The 16,593-nt window shown below is 57.2% G+C and overlaps 1 protein-coding gene across 7 annotated transcripts in view; it reads left to right on the top strand.

Moving 5' to 3' along the window:
- Positions 1 to 14,813, top strand: part of CMKLR1 (chemerin chemokine-like receptor 1) — a 49,042-nt gene extending 34,229 nt beyond the window's left edge. For all 7 annotated transcript variants that reach the window (XM_019467228.2, XM_019467227.2, XM_019467232.2 and 4 more), the window contains 2 exons: positions 10,983 to 11,057; positions 11,586 to 14,813. In XM_019467228.2, coding sequence (XP_019322773.1) covers positions 11,589 to 12,686 — 1,098 coding nt within the window. In that variant the 5' untranslated portion in view covers positions 10,983 to 11,057; positions 11,586 to 11,588 and the 3' untranslated portion in view covers positions 12,687 to 14,813. The remainder of the gene's footprint in view (positions 1 to 10,982; positions 11,058 to 11,585) is intronic.
- Positions 14,814 to 16,593: the final 1,780 nt, after the last annotated feature.

The following is a 16,593-nucleotide window of genomic DNA, read 5'->3' as shown; positions in this document are numbered from 1 at the left end:
AAGAGCTTCTCAGTGTCCTGACGCATATCGTGCTCAGTAAAATACCGTTATTTGGATGATAATATCTAATAACATTTAACCCTGAGAGCCTCGGAGTCTAGGCTCCGAGCCCCTGCTATGAGCAGGACCCTGAGCACATGCCCTGGGCGACCCCCGTTGGCAGCCGTCTCAGACCACATCCTGAGCAGCTCACGTCATCGCGCCCAGTGCCTTCCGGATAAGCTCGGGGACACAAGGCTGGCTTTAGGGGATTAGGCGAGTCGGGTGCTGGGCCTCGTAGTCTAGGGGGATATAAGCATGGGGGAATTTGTTTACAGGTCACCTCCAGGGGCTGGGGCCGTGTTTGTGGGAAAAGGCGCAAGCTATCTGCCTGGCGGCTTTGGATGCAAGCTGAGTAGTTGCAAAGACACGCAGTGTTTGTGCGTCAGACCCACTGTTGGGGCCAGAGTGGCTTCTCAGCCTGGAAGGAGAGACGTCCACCCAAACACTCTTGCTAGGGGCCTAGGTGGCTGGGAATGACTGCTGGGTCTGTAATCAGATAGGGGGGCCGGGTTTGCAAGGAAGTGTCCACACTCTACCTGGGCCCCAGAGCCTGCGGCCAAGGCAGGGTCTCATTTGGGGCCGGGATCCATCCTGGGCTCAGTCCTAGAGGAGGCAGAGGCCTTAGGGACTTCGGTAAGGAGCTGGTGCTGCTTCTAAGGAGGGCTCGTAAGCAGAGAGCGTTGCAATGTGGTTTGTGCTTTGAAGAGCTCTCTCTGGCTACCAGGTGGGGAATGAAATCCGAATGGAAACGAGTGGCTGGTTGGGGGCCTGTCACCACCATCTGGGTGGGCAGAAGTGGCGGGCAGGTCTGTGAGCTGTTGATGGACAAAACGGGCAGGATCTGACAGATATGGGGGTAGAGGGTAGGGAGTGTGGTTAGGGTCATAGCCAGAAACTGATGACCGGCTCAAACAGGGAGACAGGACAGCCTAGGCTCGGAGGGCTCAGAAAGGGGTGGACAGTATAGGGGATGTACTCTCTCTCTCTCTCTCTCTCTGTCTCTCTGTCTCTCTCTCTCCAGCAGCCCAGGGCCAGCCCTGCATGGAGACCTTGGTGCCCCAGGCTGGGGGCCAGAGGAGGGGTCTGTACTTCGATCCAGGTGGCACGGCTGTGACCGACTCAGGAGACTCTGCCGGGAGGGAGCCTGACCTCCCTCTCGTCCTGCCCTGTCCCCCCTGTCGGGCTCTCAAAGAGCCTTGTGATGTCATTCCCGTGGGTCCGCCTGTAGGACACAGAGCTGGGGGGAGTGGATCTGGGGACAGACAGAGCACACCCGGGAGGAAGGAGTGGTGTTCTAATGCGGGGGAGGGGAGACCAGGCAGTAGAATGGATATTTGGGGGGGGTCTCCTGCTTCTGTGCACTCGTCTGCTGTTGGAGGTTTCCTGGGGCCTCTGGTCTCTGAGCAAGTGGGTTGTCCGGGTCCAGGGTTATAGGCTCCTGGCTCTTGCCCACGCCTACGGAGCCCTAAGCTCAAACATGGCCCCATCCAAACCACAAGAAAATGGGACAGGCTGTCAGGCGGCCAGCACTTTCTAGCTTCACTGCAGTGACTCAGTGTGAGCTTCCAAGTGTGGGCGTGGGACCAGGGAGGAAATTCTCTCCCAACACCGAGCTAATTCCGTCCGGGGGCTGGCTGCCAGCCCGTGGCTGGAGTATCTGCGGTGCTGGTGGTTTCGAGGTTCCTGAGTCCTCGGAGCTGGGGATCCAGCAACCGAAACCCCTAATGTGTCTCTCACAGCCATCTGCCCGGTCTCTCTGCCCGGAAGGGCGGGGGACTGGTAGGTGGGAGCAACCGGGAACTCTGGCAGCAAAGACCTCAGAACCTGCAGAGGCCGTCTGGGCCAGCAGGAGGTGAGGATAAGGCCGGGGAGGGACATTTGTGGAGGAAGAGTGGCCGAGGCTATGATCTGGGGCAACCAGAAATAGCAGCTTTGGGGGGCAGAGCGTCCTTGGTTCAAATCCTAGGCTAACGCTTAAGGTCTGGGTGAGCCTGGCCTGGCCACTTCACCTCTCTGAGTGAGCCTCCATTGGCAAATCTGTGCAGGGAAGGTACAGAGGGGGGAGCCCTAAGGTGGGTGACGTGCCAGGCAGAGTTCTAGGCCCTGCGGATACGCCACACACGAGACAGACGGAGCCCCTCTCCTCTGTGGCTTAGGGAGGGTCACTTGCTCTGTCTGGACCTCAGTTTCCCCGGCCACAAAATGGGATGCCCTCTGGGGGAGAGCTTGGAGAGAGCCAGAGGAGAGGCATCTGCGGCCGCCCATCTGGACCTTGGGAGCAGGCCGTGGGGAGGGCAAGAGCCAGGCCAAACGCAAAGGAAGGAGCTTCCTGTTTCCCTGATGGGCTCCCCCACCCACGGGCCCTGCTACACACACGGACAGGGAGAAAGAGAGGCCGAGGAAGAAGCCAGCAGAGAGAGTCCCCGACAGACAGATGACAGACAGAAAGGGAGCCGAGTCCTTCGCAGATTTGGGGCCCTCGTTTAGCAAAGGGGCCCGCAACAGAGACCCAGACAGGAAGCGAAAGGCACACAGCTGCTGCCCAGATGCCCCTCAGCCCTGCCGTCCCCTGAGCCCACGGGGACACGGGCCAGCGGAGAGCAGCTGGAGAAGGTGGGGCCTCGGACTCATACGGACCGGATTCAAATCCCTGCACTGCCACTAACCAGCTGTGTGGCTTCAGGCAAGCAAGCCCGCCCCCGCCCCCTCTGGCCTCAGATGTCCCCTTGATAAAGCAGGATGGAGGACAGCCACCCTTGCAGAGCGGGACAGGGGGAGGTCCAGGTGGTGCAACCCAGCCTCCCAGCCAGGGCCAGGGAGCGGCAGGCTCCGCACTCCCTCGCAGGATGGATGGATGAGCTCCCATCTCTGGGAGACTTTCCCCATGGCACTGGGGTCGTGACACAGTCCCATTCGGGCCATTGACTGGACACAGAGGGACCCCATAGAAAAATCACAGGGAACCTGGAAACTCGTCTGGCCCCATCTGCAAAATGCATGCCGTGAACCCCGCCAGATAAATCTCGTGGGGGCTCTCGGGAGGTTCCCGGGGAGCAAAGACCAGAGAATTCCAGAATGTTCCTAGGAGGCCAGGTGGTAGACAAGGAAAGAGAGTGGGTTGGGCAGTTCAGCAGGCTCTGAGTTTGAAACCCCGCATGGCACCTGCCTGCTTGGAGCTTCCTCCTCTGTCCAGAATGACTCATTTGACCTGCCTGGCTGACCTACCTGTGGGCACATTACTTACCTTCTCTGGGCCTCAGTTTCCTCATCTGTAATAGTGCTTAGAACAGTGCCTAGCCTGTAGTGAGGGCCATCTGTTTGCTTAATAAAAATTAAGCGAATGACATCCACCTGAGGGTTTTGCTCTCGACGGCAGGAGAAACCCTTTGTGAACTTGAGCCCCGACCTGTCCTGGGCCAGGGCTGGGCTTGCCGAGGAGGTCGGAGGCCTTGGGTGCCACAGAGCCAGCTTAACTGGGCCAGTGTTTCCACTGGCTCAGCCAAGTTCATTCCCAGTTTGAAAAGAGGCTTTGGGGGGGGGGGGCACCGAAGTCCCCTGGGCAGGGCCAAGGCTGGCAGGCCGAGTGTGGCTTCATCAGGGATCCAGGCGTGGGCTGAACACCGTCGGAGCATGAGCACCAGGCAGGGATTTGGAGTGTCTGTTTGTTTGCTCTTGGTTTTTCTGGACCTCAGGAGAGGAAAGAGGGCTCACATAATGACACCCCTCCGTCCATTCTCATTTGCATCACTGGCCGCTCGAAGCCCCCCCGCACTTGACCTCCCTTTCTTCCTGGCATTCATTTCTCTATACTTCTCCCTCCCACCCCTGCTCCCACGGGACTATCCTAATCCGTTCAGTGTGTAGCTTGTTATCTGGTGGTGTTCTTGCCAGATGTTTGTTCCCGTTTCGTGTGCGTGCGTGTTTTCGATGCCCTTAAGTGCTCCTATGGTTAGGTGGTTTTAAGATGCTCTGAATGCCAATGCCGTGTGTACTGTGCATGATCTGTCACTTCTAGCAGCTTACGGCATTCCCTGGTCCCCTCTCCCACAGTGGACCTTCAGGGGTCTCCAGCTTCCAGCCGTCAGCAGACGCATGTGTGTGCCTCCTTAGACCCCAGATCCTCGACTGTTTTAGCGCACACAATCTCCCCGAGGTCTCCTGCCCCTGTGGGCCGGCACCTTTGGCTTTTGTTAGAGGATCGACCTCCGGACCTCCGGGGCTGGGAGTGCCTGGGAGTGCCTGGGAATGCACGTGGGCAGGGTGGAGGGATACAAATGCTCGGCCTCCTGGATCACGACCTCCATTGTTCCCAGAGCGCAAGCAAGGGCCAAGGGCACCTTCTGCACCCTTGACTAGCCTCCTCCCCTTCCTGATCCGATTTCTCCACTCCCGTATGGATTTTTTCCCGGAACACTTCCTTAATAAATCACTTTTGCAGGGATCCGCATTGGAGGTTTGCTTCTGGAGAGCCCAAGCCGAGGCATGTCCCCGCAAACGGCACACACGAGTGCCCTGGTGCTTGGTGCCTTCCGGGGCTGGAGGGTGCCCAGGGGTTCACGGGTACCCGCAGGGTGGCCTGAGAGCCTGTGCCCCCATCCTGCCAGCCTGAGGGGTAGCCGTGCCAGCGCTGTATTCTTGCCACAGCCCGGTAGGCACCAAGTCTCATCCAGCCGCGGTTGTCATTTGCAAGTCTTGGAGCATGAACTTGTCACATGCCCATGTTTGGAGGTTTCCCTCCTGTAAATTACCTGTTCGGATGGTTTGAGGTTGTTCTGTTGGGGTTGCTGCCTGTTTGGATTTGAAGGTATTTCTTGTACATTGTACATTTCTTGTACATTTCTCGTATATTGCAGATGGAGGCGGGGCGTGTGTGTGTGCGCGTGTGCCCGAGTAACCCATCGTAAGGATAGGGCCTGGGTCCCAGCACGGGTGAGGCCATGGGGTAGAGAGCTGGGGGTAAGACTCCCCCAAGCCCAGAGTGAGCCGTCTGGAGGAACCGTAAATAGCCGTGTTGGGTTATACCAATGATGGCAGCATGTGGGTGTTAGAGATTGAATCGCATCCCCCCAGATTCATACGTCGAATGAATCTAACCCCAAGCCCCCGACACCTCCGAATATGACTGTATTTTCAGGGATATGGCCTGTAAAGAGGCGGTTAGGGTAAAATGAAGCCATCTGGGTGGGCCCTGATCCATCATGACGGGGCTCCTTGTAAGATGAGATCAGGACACAGGCACACACGGAGGCAAGATCACGTAGGACACGGGGAGAAGACGGCTGTGTAGGAGCCAAGGAGAGCGACCCTCAGAGGAAGCCTGCCAGCATCTTGATCCTGGGCTTACAACCTCCAGAGCCATGAGAAAATCAACGTCTGTTGTTTAAACTGCCCGGCCTGTGGTCCCCGGTGACAGCGATGCGGGCTGACTGATACAGTAGGCGTCAGGCTCCATGTTTCCAAAGCCTCGGGGGAGGACGACACCTCCCCCCTTGCAAGTCGTCTGTGACAACACTTCTAATGGGCTTGGCACCCACCACATAGAAGTGTCCAGTAAATCACGATGTCAGCAGTTAATGCCACACGTGCTTACTGAGCACTTACTGTGCACCGGGCACTGAGCCGGAGACTGGTGAAGGAGGAGTGTCTGTTATCCAGCAGGCTTTTGGGGGGTGCTGGGGGCAGCAGGTGGGACACAGTCAGCATCAGAGGGAGAGGCCTGGGAGCTGGCCAGAGCGCAGATGAAGGGAGCAGTGGGGTCAGAACCGGGTACTGATAGAAAACTGGTGGACGCGGATTACGTCCACCCCTCCCTCCCCAAACAATAACAACAACGACAAGGACAAGAGTGGCCTTATGCGCTACAGGGATGTAAAATGCTTCACGCACATTACTTCGCCTCCCTGTGCCTCAGCGTCCCCATCTGAAAATGGGTGCAATCGTGTCCCGGCCCCGGAAGGCTGTCGTGTAAGAGGTGGGTAAGATGTGTGTGGCCCGCTGTCCAGTCACAGGAACTGTTTAATGATCCGTGGTGAACTTTCCATGCCCCAGGCAGTGCCCCCAGAGCCCCTGGAACAAACACCCCCTCCTCAACCCTCACGAGAGCCTGGGGGGTAGGTCCTCGGACCAGCCCCATCGCGCTGGGATTGCAATGGGGCCCGGAGGCCTTGGTCCCCGTTCCGGCTGCTGTAACAGAATGCCGGAGACTCTGGGGCTTAAGCAACAGACATCTGTCCTCACAGTTCTGGAGGCTGAGAGGTCCAAGGTCACACCTGAACAACTTGCTTCTCCTCTCTGAGCCTCAATTTCAGGACCTACAAAATGGGGATGATAATACCTGCCCTGCCCACTTCTCAGGACTGCTGGGAAGGTGCGCTAAGGCCATAAAGAGAAACAAAGGCGTCCTTTGCTTCATATGTGTCCCGTAGATGTCCAGGCAGGGATGCTAGGGAGGAGGGGGCCTGGAGGCAGGACACTGTCTCGATGACCTGGAGAGTCTGTCCCAGGGGCCTCAGAACAGCTCAACTCCAGGCCTTATTCTAAATGGGTGTAAGTTCAGGGTCACAGGCTGAATCTGGGAGCCAGCCAGGGGAGTTCATTTGCTCCCTGGGCTTCCTGGGCTCTCTGGGGGAGCCGAGGGCAGAAAGGGGGACAGACTGGCCACAGGCTCACCTGCCTGCCTGGGCTGTGATGAACCATGTGCCCCAGACCTCAACCAGATGTCCTGAAAAGAAGGGCAGGGAGGTAGATCCCTGGAGGGGCTAGGACAAGGGGAACAATGAGTAGGTGTCCTGGGGGGGCAGGAGGAGGGGTGGTGCAGACACGGAGAGATGAGCTCCACTTTCTGGAAAGCAAAGCGGTTAAGAGCAGGGCTCAAAGTCTGAGCAATGTGAGCTGGCCACCCGCTGACTGTGGGACAATAGCCTCACTTCCTCACCCTTACATTGGGAGTGACAGCAGCACCACTTCTGGGGACCTGGGGGGTTGTGTGAGCTGATACAATGAAAGTATTTATACAGCGTTCCGGGCTGTTGCAGGTACCCAGTCAACTATCACTTATCACCGCGGACTAAAACCAATAGAAAGTATAACTAGATGCAGGCATGAAGAGTAACCAAACCAACGTAGAAGCCAGACCAGCTGGGTTAATACGGTTGCTGCCTCTGACCTGCGAATGTGACTCTGAGCTTCCTTGTGGCCACATCGAAAAGGGAAACATGATCAGTTGTAGAACCTGGATGACCTAGAATGAGGAAACAGCCCAGTTCCCCCGGGGGAAACAACGTTGTTCCTTACCTTGAATTCTCCTGGGCATTTCTCACCAAGCAGGGGGCTTCATAAAGGGCACCCGAGGGAGGCAGTGGGCAGTGTCATGGACCAGGATATACACAGCATTGCAGATGTGATTTTCATGTGGAGCCACTTCTAGGGGCCTTGAAGGAAAGGCGAAGGGAAGCCTGGGAAGGTGGCTCCGGGAAGGCAGCTCCATAGGAGGGTCAAGAACATGGGGCGCCTGGGTGGCTCGGTCGGTTGAGCGTCCAACTTCAGCTCAGGTCATGATCTCGCCGTCTGTGAGTTCGAGCCCCGCGTCGGGCTCTGTGCTGACAGCTCGGAGCCAGGAGCCTGCTTCGGATCCTGTGTCTCCCTCTCTCTCTGCCCCTCACCCACTCATGCTCTGTCTCCCTCTCTCAAAAAATAAATAAACATAAAAAAAAAAAAAAGAATGTAATGAAGGTCTGAACTCTTAGGATTCAGAGCTAAGGCTTAGAGAGCTGGGAGTCGTAAGTGGCAGGACTGGGGACTGCTAATCCCTTGGGGAAACGGGGAGCCCAAGACACTTCTCACTTGGGATCCTTGGAGGTCCAACTTCCCAGCTGTGTGGCCTTGGGCAGGTTGCTTCACCTCTCTGAACCTCAGTTTTTGCACCTGTAAGTCAGAGCTACCCTTTCAGGGCTGTAGGGAACATGCCTCGCCAAGCACGTTTCACACATGCTGAGCGTTCAAATAAATGTTGGTTATGCGTATACGCCTATCGTGGATATATAGTTCCACACACTTTTTCTCAGAAGCTTCCTGATTGTTTAAGGACTACAAATAGCTAGAATTTTATGGCTCTTTAGAATTTACAGTTGGCCAAGGGTTCATCGTCACTACATGTGACCCTCCCAACAAAATGAGGGGGGCTTTCTTACCCCTATTTGAGAGACGAAGAGAAGCAAAATCTTCGCCTGTGTCTCCCTTGACCCGCCCTTGAACCCAGGACTGGGGAGGCCAGTGGGGGGGACCTATGGGTCCTGCGGCCTTCCAGGCCCCCTTCTACCTTTCGAGGCAAAGGCCATTTTAGGAGAGAGTGGAAGCCTGGGACAGAATAACAACAACAACAACAACAACAGCATAGTGTTTACCCTGTTCTAAGAACTTTACATGTGACGTTGAAACTTCACCACCATCGCATGATCCAGCCCATTTTACAGATAAGACAACCGAGGCGCAGAGCCGATAGCTGACTTGCCCGTGGTCACAGGAAGTTCATGCAGACCCAGGATCGGGGAGCTGGCGGCCTGGCCAGGCCCCAGAGTCTGTGTCCTTGGCTCCTCTGCTGTACGGCCTGGGCTGGCACAGAAACGGGCTCAGGGCAGGAAGGGTGTGTGTCCGGATGGGCCGAGGGCTGACCTGTGATGAAACACTCCCCCAGGAGGACTCAGGGGGAGGGCACACGTCAACGGGGGACACTGATGAACTCAATTCCTAGTAGACTGAGGGGGCGGATGGACAGACAGGCCCAGAGGTTGTCAGCACCACTCTGTGCTGCTTTGGCCCGGCCAACCCCCATCCCTGCCCGGAGACGGTGAGACACGGCCTGTGACCCCGAGCCGCTCCAGCCCAGCCGGAGAGCCAGACATGACGTTATCTGTGTCCAGTGCCTTTCTGGAGACGCGATGCAAAGTGCGGGGTCCCTGCTCCTCTCCACCCTCCTCTTGGGGCTCAGACGCCTCCCCCGTTGGCAGCGGGGGAGGGGGTGCAGAGACGGCCTGGCACGTTCCCTCATTCTCTGAACTCCTAGCTGTCCTAGAAAACTCAGCTCAGATCCCGCCTGCCCTGAGAAGCACAGGACTGGTGCCCAGGCTGGGGAGCACCCCCTCCAGGCTTCTTTGGGCTTCCTGGCCTTTCCCCAGCTCACCTCTGTCTTGTGCCCTGTGATTGGCCGTGAGCTCCTGTGGGACGGGACCCTGGGGGAAGCCATTTCCTTGTCCCCGGGGCCTGCACAGCCCGGCACAGGGAATGTGGACATGGTCATTTCTTCCTCGAGGACACGCTTGGTGGCTGTCATCAGACCGTGATTTCCGGGGCAGCGTGTAGAGATGGTGACCGCCCTGGTTCTGCAGACCTCGTTCAAATTCTGATTCCCCCACCCCCTGCCTGGATGGATGTCTTGGGCGAGCGTTCTCATCTCCCTCAGCCTTGTCGGTGCCCGTCATGGGGCCAAAGCAAGGGCATCCATAGCAAATGCTCAGCACGGTCCCTGGCCTCCATCGTTATCACGAGCACCAGTCACATTCCCCCCAGTTACGGGGGGCGGGGGGAGCTGTATTCGGCCCATCTTCTGTTTGCATTCCAGGGTCACAGGAAGCCCCCCGAGACCCCTCACTGGGCACCTCTGGAATATTCTCCCAGCCTGCAGTATGGCATGACACCCAAGCAGGATGGTGCTTTAATTCTGAATCCCTTGAGCCCAGGGCCCTCAACGGGATTTTCCAAGTGGCTTTTATTTAATGAAAGCTAAAGATGACTTTTCTGCAATGAAATACCACCTCAAACCCATTAAGGACCAGTAATGCGTTTATATGGTGGAAGGTCGGCGTTATTTATAACAAAGCATCGATTGGCAGTCTCACCGGCTGAGCTTCTGGTTTGGTTCCCATTCGTCAGGATGGGGAGAGCCTGGGTGGTGGAAAGTGCATGGGCTCTGGGCTGTCGGAGCCCTGGGTTCCAATCCCACGGTTTACCCCGGGCCCTAACTGAATCACTAATATTTTTTGATCATGTGCCAGCACTGAAGCAACGCGCCATATTTCTGATGCCTGTAATTTTTACACCCATTCTGTTTAGTAGTGAGTATTCCCATTCTATCGATGACGAAACTGAGGCTCCGAGAGGAGAAGTCGTGTATCCAAAGCCACATAGCTGGTAGGTGGCCAAAGCTGGGTTTGAACCATGCCCGTGAGACCACCTCCAAGACCTCCCAAACTTACAAACTCCGCGGACTCTCAGTCTGTTCTTCCTTAGGTTGGGAAAATACCCAACAACGTTGTTATGGGAAGTGGGGAAAATACCCAACAACGTTGTTATGGGAAGTATGGTAGGTGCTCAGTGAATGCATTTGTGTCTGTCTCCTCACCGGGCTGTTGTGACAGCAGGTCTGTGTGTGATCCACGACACCCATAGGGCCCAGGGAATGCCAAGTGAGCAGGACGCTTCTCCCTCTGGGCCTCAGTTTCCCAGATCGCAAACAAGAATCACAACACCTGCCTCAAAGAGCCCCTGGAAAGAGAAACTAAGGGAATCATAGTTCTTGGCACATCGTGGGTGCTCAGGACCGTTCCTTTTCTGTCTTCTGGGTGCCTCGAGTGTTCTGGGTCTGCCCTGGCAGAATATTTGCATCGAACCATCCACACGCTCTCCCCTGTGCCTTCCCCGCACCCACCCCTGACTCAGAGTCTCATCTGTGGATGTGCTTGGGTGGGGAGGAGGTGGGGGTTGGGATGAAGGGTCCAGCCGTTAATCTGGGTTCACGGGGCTGTGTCGCCTTCCAGCCTCCAACCTCTGCTTTCTCCTCTGTAAACTGGGAGTAATGACAATAGATTGTATCTGTGGCTCTGAGTGCACCCAACCCCTGGCTCTTGGACCTGGATCCAACCACTGCCTCCTCATCTTTCCTGCAGGTGTTCCTAGCTGTGCCCTGGGACCGATTGGCCAAGGACCCCACTGGAGAGCTTTGGACACCCTAACAGTGAACGGTGAGGGACTTTTGCGGTCTGAACAAATGTCCAGAGGGCACCCGTGGGGGACCCGTGACGAGGTAGGGGCACTGGAGGATGCCAGCACAGCCGTCTCCTGGGTTTTGGAAACACGGCTGGAGCCACGTCCACAGCGTTATCCACCCCTCCTTCATGGCCCTTAGCGTCATTGCAGTTCTGCCATGATTTGAGGAGCTTGATGAATGTTCTCTCCCTCAGTGGACTGTAAGGGGAAGGGGAGGGTCCCCGAGAGGCAGCGACCATGGTTGTCAGGAGGATAGACCCTGAGGCTGGGGTCTGACTCGTGGCCCCGCCTCTTCTCAGCTGTATGACCTTGGGTAAGTGACTTCAGCGCTCTAGACCTCAGTTTTCCCATCTGTAACATGGGCTTTGTTGTGAAGCAAGTAGTTAAGCAGTCAAGATACTACGCCGGCCCGGCTCAGAGTCGGGCAGGACACTGTCGGTCTTGCTGGTGTTGGTCAACCTCTTAGAGCCAGTTCCCCTAACGACTCCTGTCTCTGCTCACAGAGAATGGGGGACAAGGATTACAACACCTCCTTCTCCTACGACGAGGAGTACTCGGATGATTTTGAACCCATCATGGTTTTGGAGGAGTCTTCTCCCCTGGAAGGCAAGGTGACCAGGATCTTCCTGGTGGCGGTCTACAGCATTGTCTGCTTCCTCGGGATCCTGGGCAACGGGCTGGTGATCGTCATCGCCACCTTCAAGATGAAGAAGACGGTGAACACCGTCTGGTTCCTCAACCTGGCCGTGGCGGACTTCCTGTTCAACGTCTTCCTCCCGATCCACATTGCCTACACCGCCATGGACTACCACTGGGTCTTCGGCACGGCCATGTGCAAGATCAGCAACTTCCTGCTCATCCACAACATGTACACCAGCGTCTTCCTGCTGACCGTCATCAGCTTCGACCGCTGCATCTCCGTGCTCCTTCCCGTCTGGTCCCAGAACCACCGCGGCGTGAGGCTGGCCTGCGTGGCCTGCGTGGTTATCTGGGTCCTGGCTTTCTTCCTGAGCTCTCCGTCCCTCGTCTTCCGGGACACGGCCCACGTGCACGGGAAAACGTCCTGCTTTAACAACTTCAGCCTGTCCGCGGCCGGCTCCGCCCCGTGGCTCCCTCGCTCCGGGCTGGACCCCACGGGCCTCAGCCGCCACGTGGTGGTGACGGTCACCCGCTTCCTCTGTGGCTTCCTGGTCCCCGTGCTCATCATCACGGCCTGCTACTTCACCATCGTCTGCAAGCTTCGACGCAACCGCCTGGCCAGGACCAAGAAACCCTTCAAGATCATCGTGACCATCATCACCACCTTCTTCCTCTGCTGGTGTCCCTACCACACCCTCTACCTGCTGGAGCTCCGCCACGCCACCGTGCCGGGCTCCGTCTTCAGCCTGGGTTTGCCCCTGGCCACCGCCATTGCCATTGCCAACAGCTGCATGAACCCCATCCTGTACGTCTTCGTGGGCCAGGACTTCAAGAAGTTCAAGGTGGCCCTCTTCTCCCGCCTGGTTAACGCGCTGAGCGAGGACACAGGCCACTCCTCCTACCCCAGCCACAGGAGCTTTACCAAGATGTCATCCATCAACGAGAAGGAGACCAGCATGCTTTGAGCCTCATCCGCGAACCCCCGGTGGACAGGCACTCCGGCCTCGGAGGCCCAGAGCTGTGCCTTCCAAAGACCACCGCAGAAACCCCCTTCAGCACCCGCCAACGCCTGCTAGAGTTTACCTGGGGCTGGCCAGTGCTTTGAGCTGGGAGTCCAGGGCTCGGAACTCCGTCCGTCGAGGGGCGTGGCTGACCGGGCAGGCCGTGGACCGGCATCCCATGCTTCTTGGGAGACCTGCCTTGGCTGACCCAAAGCAAAAAAGGGAGCATTCTTAAAAGCGCTGCCATGAACCGGGATCAGCATAAGACAGAGGGATTAAGCTACCTATTCCGCGCTCCCCTGGAATCACAAACACGCCACGGGGCGTGTTCCTGGCCTGAGCAGCAGAGGTCAGGGCCAACCCAGTGTGATGCAAACCGCCGCCTCGCCCCACATGCCTGTATCACTGGCCAGCCAGAAATCCTGCCGCCCGCCCACATCATTTCTCCGGGTGAGGGCAAGTGGAGATGCACAGGTTACCTGGGAGAGGAAGGTGACACAGGCACTCGCAAACTGCCAGGACCACGCACTTGGCTTTCAGATCAGGTGGGAAGACAGAGAACAGGTCCTGAGGAGCCCTGTGGGCTCTGTGAGGGCAGGACATGTGGGGCCTGGGGGAAGGGGTGGAGAGAGAGGAGCAAAGGGCCTTCAGAGGATGCGGCCTGAAGGCACCCGGCCTGGAACCTCCCAGGTGGAGGCCGCTTGGGCCGCTGCTACTTTGGGGGTGGGGGTGGGGGTGGTGTCAGCCCCTCACCCCCGGCCCTGCTCTCACCTTGCACTTGTTGCCTGGGGGCCGGGCCATGGCAACGGCTTCACTCTCAGCTTCTTCCCCATCGTGGGGGTTTTCCCTTCCTTTCCCTATCCACCGCCTCTGGCTGCAGGTGCTCGGATTAAAACATGCGAGGGCAGGGGGCCCGGGAAGGAGGGCACCTTCCCCTGCTCCTCGGCTTTCTCAAAGCCTTGCCAGAATCGGCTTCAGGAAACAAGCTGGGGGTGCCTGGCAGGTTGAAGGGCATGTCCGAGGGCTCGGTCACCGATCGCAGAGCCCGGAGCCTGGCCCCTTGAACCGTGCTCTGGAGATGCGGGCTGTGGGGACGGCAGGCGCGGAGCCCCTCCTGGCGCGGCCATGCTGTCTTTTCCCACCTGGGACTGACGCCTCCCTGTGCCACGGTGTCCTTGTCCCATTTACAGATGGCAAAGCTGAGGCTCAGGGAGGGTGGGGAGTAACTCGCCCACTGACACACAGCCGGCAAGAGGCAGAGTTAAGATGTGAACCCAGCTCTGTCTGGCTCCGGAAGCTCTGTCTTGTTGTTGTTTGTTTTCAATGGCTAATGTATCTATTGAGAATATTCTAGACTATAATGGTAGCCTACATTTATTTAGTGCTCCCTATGCTAAACTTATTCCTCCCAGCAGCCTTGACTTCCAATTATTACTTCCCTTTTACATATGAGGTATCTGAAGCTCAGAGAGGTTAAGTAACTTCCCTGAGGGCGTCCAGCTGGTCCCTGCCAGAGCCAGCATTGGAAACTAGGTCTATCTGACTCAAATAAGGCCGCAGGATCAGGGTTTTGAGAGAGGCTTGGGGTTTTGACCACAAATATTGATTCGTCAGCAGATTAATATAGACATTTCCTCGGCCTATACATCAGCTTTGCAAATAGTTTTTGAAAATGACCCAACATGGCAGAGAAAATACTCTTGGCCTCCAGTTCCCTCGACATCCATCCACACGCTCCCGCCGTGGTTCCCAGCTCCTGTGCCCCCTGAGGCCTCCGGGAAGGCAGTGGGGAGAGAGAGGATGGGCAGGAGGTAGTCGTCGGTGGGCCGGGGACCCTTGGCCTCCCAGTGTCCACACTCTCTCGCAAACGCCATCATCGTGAAGCCAATCCTCCGACAAGATGCAATGAACAGATGTAATGTCTACACGGCGTTGGGCAAGTTCCCGAGGCCCCGGGCTGTTTGGAAATCACACCTCATTAAGAGACAGACTGTTCCTTCCCTTCTTGGGTCATTGTGCTTATGATGAGGCAGCTCTGAAGTGACCCTAAGCCAGGGCGCCCAATGGCTGCAAGAAATCTGAACTTGGACCGGCTGAGAGCAAAAACAGGGAACTTTAAATATTGCCCCGTGCCCCTCGTCATCCCCCCGCCCCCGCCCCAACTTCACAAGTGAAGCAACGAGATGGCATGGGACGTCTTCCAGACCCCAGAGACGGTCACCAGCCACGCAGGCTCTGACCCCCAGGTGATACTTGTTCAGGCGGGTCCCTCACTCCTCCTGGGCCGCGGGACAAGCCAGGAAACCAGCTTGTTGGAAAAGCTGATGAGAGGGAGTAGAATTCAAACCAGCTGTTTTCCTCCTTAGGGTTAGGCCTCTTTCTGGCTGCCCCACCAGTTGTTCCCCATTAAATACTTAAATGCAACCGTGGCATCCTCCTTAATCTTGTCCCTACAGCTTCTTCAAAGGATCTCACAGATGCAAAGGTCCTGCGGCTCACACAGCGTGCGTGCCTGCGTGACTCCGCAGGCAGCCAACATGCTCTGGGTCTGACTAGGCCTCCTCTTGGGGCCGGGACTCGGCCGATGGGGGAGGGGGGGGGTCAGCGCTGCTTCCTGGGTGGGGTTGGTGGGCCAAGGGGGTCCGGGGAAGCGGGCACAGGGACAGGAGCTGAAGGTGGTATTTGAGAGGGAGGGCTGAAGGAAGCACGGAGGAAATGCAGAACAAAGATAAAGGAAGGGGTCTGGCATTTATTTAGCACCTACTAGGTGTCGGGCTCACAATCTCATCAGACCCTGACAACGGTCCAATGTGAAGAACACCATCGAGCCGCCTGGGTGAGCAGGGCGGGAGGCTGGGCTTGCAGACCCCACCTGTCCAGGCTCACGCGGCCGGTAAACGGTGGAGCTGGGCTTTGAACCAGGTCTGCGCCCTGAAATCCCAGCGTCTTGGGCCTACGGGAGGAAGGAGAGAGAGGGAGGGGAAAGGGGACGGAGGAGGGGGGAAGGCAAAGGGATGAGGGGGAGGGGCTCAGGAGGGGACAGTGACCCGGATGTTGTGCTGCCTGAGGACGGAGTCTGCCTTAAGCCTGCCCGCAGAGTCAGCTCCGGAGGGCTTAGGGGCCAGGCCTGGTGGGAAAGGATAGAACCAAACAGTGAGGGGCACCTGGGTGGCTGTCAGTTGGGCGTCCAGCTCTCGATTTCGGCCCAGGTCGTGCCCACATTTCGTGAAATGGAGCTCCACGTTGCGCTCAGCTCTGACAGTGCAGAGCCTGCTTGGGATTCTCTGTCTCCCCCCCTCTCTGCCTCTCTCTCTCTCTCTCTCTCTCTCAAAATAAATAAATAATAAATAAATTAAAAAAAAAAAAAAAAAGAACCCAACAGTGAGAGCCATCAGGGTCTCTCCCATTTTACAGATAAGGGAATTGAGATTTCGAGAGCCGCCCTTTGCTGCAGACCGAGCTGGCATTTGCTCTCTTGGAAGTGGTCTATAATTCCCCAGCTCTTCCCCCTCCCGTTCTGCCCTAGCGTGCTGTGCCCTGGCCGGAGCTGGGGCGCCCCGGGCCCGTGGTTGCCAAACCCTGGATTTGGAAAATTCCTGCTGGGGATGCCTTCCAGGACCAGGAGGAACCAGGAAGCCACTTGTCCAACCGTGAAAGAATTGCTTTCTCCCTTTGAGGACAAAGTTGCTTTCGATTAGAGACTGAAGCAAGAGTGGGCTCCGTGCTGGATGTTCCTGGCCCCCAAGACCCCCATGCCTTCCCCATCCACCTCCCAGAGGAGCAGGTGAGGCTCGGAGAAGTGGAGAATGCTGCCCAAAGCCACACAGCAGTGTTGCGCGGCGGCTGGAGGAACCCCCAAATTCCCTATCAT

This window comes from Panthera pardus, unplaced genomic scaffold, assembly GCF_024362965.1.
Source record: "Panthera pardus isolate Hobbes unplaced genomic scaffold, ASM2436296v1 HiC_scaffold_15, whole genome shotgun sequence".
NCBI lineage: Eukaryota > Metazoa > Chordata > Mammalia > Carnivora > Felidae > Panthera > Panthera pardus.
The sequence above is the reverse complement of the archived record's forward strand: the minus strand, read 5'-3'. Positions and strand labels throughout refer to the sequence as shown.